This window comes from Alosa pseudoharengus, unplaced genomic scaffold (assembly GCF_046254945.1).
Source record: "Alosa pseudoharengus isolate Yale_2024_CS ecotype anadromous, Long Island Sound unplaced genomic scaffold, YU_APseudo_1.1 YU_APseudo_1.1_scf_7, whole genome shotgun sequence".
NCBI classification, from domain to species: domain Eukaryota; kingdom Metazoa; phylum Chordata; class Actinopteri; order Clupeiformes; family Clupeidae; genus Alosa; species Alosa pseudoharengus.
The window spans coordinates 2672758-2675989 of record NW_027468859.1 but is presented as its reverse complement, the minus strand read 5'-3'; the positions used below and the strand labels follow the sequence as shown (position 1 = coordinate 2675989).

At 42.9% G+C, this 3232-nt stretch overlaps 1 protein-coding gene across 1 annotated transcript in view; it reads right to left on the bottom strand.

Moving 5' to 3' along the window:
- The window catches only part of acbd3 (acyl-Coenzyme A binding domain containing 3), a gene marked incomplete at its 3' end in the record, with an annotated part of 16615 nt that extends 13978 nt beyond the window's left edge, over window positions 1-2637 (bottom strand). Inside the window, 1 exon segment of the mRNA XM_076271787.1 lies at window positions 2306-2637. Coding sequence (XP_076127902.1) covers window positions 2306-2600 — 295 coding nt within the window.
- Between the last annotated feature and the right edge of the window lie 595 nt (window positions 2638-3232).

Sequence of the window (3232 nt, the reverse complement as noted above, 5' to 3'; positions counted from 1 at the left end):
AATTGTTCAATACATGATTTCATAACAGGCCAAATATAAAATAAATGTTAAATATAGCCTAGATATCTGTAAATATTAGATGTTCAGATGATTTGCAGTTCTATATAATATGTCATGTTTCATGTTTTTGTAATGTTTCATACAGTGATGCAGGTCTACTGCAGTGAATAGGCTATACAACTTAGAACATTTTATAGCCTATGTGGCCTTTGTGCCCTCCACCAAATATGCCCAACTGAATGCCAAGTGGCCTTGCCCCCAGAATGGTGAAATTCCAAGCCTGGTCTCACTCATTGGATCCAAATAACAGTAATAGCAACCTCCAAGTCATGGTAGGGTAAGTTAAGCGATAAGCACATAGCCAATTAAACATGAAAAACTGAACGGGACACTTTTTGAAACTATTTCAGCTTGTGTAGGCCTATCAGTGCTTTCTGAACATATTGAACACACTTTTAAAAATACCGTGATAATACCGAAAACCGTGATCATTTTGGTCACTATAACCGTGAGGTTAAATTTTCATACCGTTACATCCCTAAACACCATAAACATAAAGAAAGCACAGAGAACCTATAGAATAATTAAACAGAATATTAGAAAGGACAGCAGACCTCACCTAACTCCACATAATATATAAGATAAAGAAAGCGAACGCAGTACCCACAGCAAGATCATTCATTACCAGGCAACCAGTTCACCACTAGAATGGAAGAAATTGGACACGGAATAATTACGAGAGACTAGCCTAACTGAATAATTACGAGAGACTAGCCTAACTGAATAATTACGAGAGACTAGCCTAACTGAATAATTACGAGAGACTAGCCTAACTGAAGAACACTTGACAGTGTATGTATATTTACTTTTCTTTTTGATTACACTACAAGGTTCTACAGCAGGCCTCCTGTCTGTTAGAAGTCGCAGAACCCTACACACACACACACACACACACACACACACACACACAGTTAATCTTGTGAATGCAGCATGTCCTCTCCATGTGCTTGTTGACTAACCCAGTAGATTCCGTTTTAATCTATTCGTTTCCCTGGCGACAGACAGAGAAGTGGGCATTGAATTCCACCAAATCTCAGTCCACCACCGTGGAGCATAACATACCCAATTTCCGTTAACTTGCTCGGACACAGCGGTGGCACAGTGGAAAATGTTGCACCATCAGTGAGTGAGCGAGCAGGTGACCTTGCATGGGAGCCAAGAACTACCACAGAGGCTGTTTTTTGCTAAGAGAGCAGTGTTGTTGAGTGACAAACCCTTGGATGAGACTCACTGTGTGCGTGGATTGTGTATGTGTGTGTGTGTGTGGGGGGGGGGGGTCAAAGTCTTTCTTACATGCCAGCCCAGCAATCTAACAATAACAAGCCTCCCCTGTGATCACGTTAGGATGTGTCCGACAGGATACAAGCCAAGCCTGCTAGCTACACAGGACCGGGCTCTCAGCCTCACACCACAATCAATAACCGACTGTTAAATTAATGATTACAGACGCAACACAACTCGTGTTTTAACCTCAACTGTTTGCAAGACTACTGAGCCTCTGAGTTTGTATGGGGGGTGGGGGGGGGGGCATTTAAAACCTTGGCACCAAAACAAACCAAGAGGGTCTAAGGATCCTTTACACATTAACGGTAAACTAAACACGACAAGGTTTTCCCAGAAATATATGTGCTACGCAAGTTTCTCACGAGAGCTCCCCATCGGTCTCGTGTTACCTGCCGGCAGTCTCCAGAGACACGAGATATCATCACGCCCTCACACACCTTCAAAACTGTCAACGGATGCGGTATGACGTCTTCCCTGATAGTTCTCCTAAGGACAAGAATATTTTGTCTAGCTAGCATTGTTTATAGCACCAGCTTTGCGACCGACTTGTCCATATCAATATCACGCACTAAAACCTTGATGTTAACGAGCCAAGCACATGATCAACAACACATGACATATCGTGATGGTTCCTCACTAGCGGTTTTTCCAACGGATGTAGCCAAATTGTTAGCTATCCGTTTGCAATCACGGTCAAGCACATACTGATAGAGGAGTCGGTAACGTTAAGTTCATAACTGTACGGCACAAGACCGCACAATACACGTCTACAGCAATACAAGAAGACTCAACGGCTGAAAAAGATGGCAAACGACGTTAGCTTGCCAGGATAGCTAACATTACGTTAGTTGCCTTGAATGTGACACATCGATGGCAAGGGTCGAGTTAAAATGAATCTAACGTTCGATGTTTTCTGCCATGCAGTTAGCGCACACAGAGCATCACTCCAATAGCCAGCTACCTTTGAAAAATGTCAGCGCCAATCCATACAGCTCGTCTAAAGAGAAGCCCCATTTCCTCTCGATAGAGCTTCTAGCATTTTCACCCTCCACCTCCTCCTCCTCCTCCTCCCCATCCTCGCCATCGCCGGCTCCGTGATTTCCGTTCGTCCGTCCTTCCAGCGAGGAGTCCAGTGGCTTGACATGTTCCTGATCGCCCTCGGGATCTGGGCTAAGGGTGAGGCCGTCTATGGACACTTCGAGTCGGCTGGAATTACCGCTGTTGAGGTCGCCGCTCCGAACCTCAGTCGCCATCATGCAGAATGTCAGCTGGAGCAGCCACGTACTTACTTCCGGTTCTTCTAACCGGAAATTCCGGCAGTTGCTCCTAGAGATGTAAATAATGACGTAGCAGAGACCCTTGTCAAGACTTTGGATTAGAAAAAGTCAGAAGTGCATTTATAAAGGACAATCTAACGTTAAGTTATATCCCTTAACGCCAGGTTATAAGAAAGTATTTTTTATGAAATTACCTTTTAAATCAAATATTAGCTTAAGTATAGTCTAAATAGGTCTACAGTTGTCTGTATAGTATTGGTTTTATAATGTCTTGTGTGCACACCAGTACAGAAATTCAATCATGTTTCAAGGGCTGTGAAATTCAAGCACTTAAAATTGGCTACTGCATCCTTCCACACCTAATAGCCTACCTGTCTACATTTCTCCTTTCCTCTAACCGCACAGTGTCATATTATTATTATATTTTTATTATAACCCTTATTTTAGTATGATTGAGATACAGAATCTCTTTTTCAAGAGAGTACCTGGCCCATGGCAACAGTATTGTGTAAAGTTTAAAGTCACAGCAGACAAAGACTCAAGATCTCAAAGAGCATTTCAGAGCATAGGGTGAAAATACAATGTTACAATGGCATACAGCTATTTCAGAG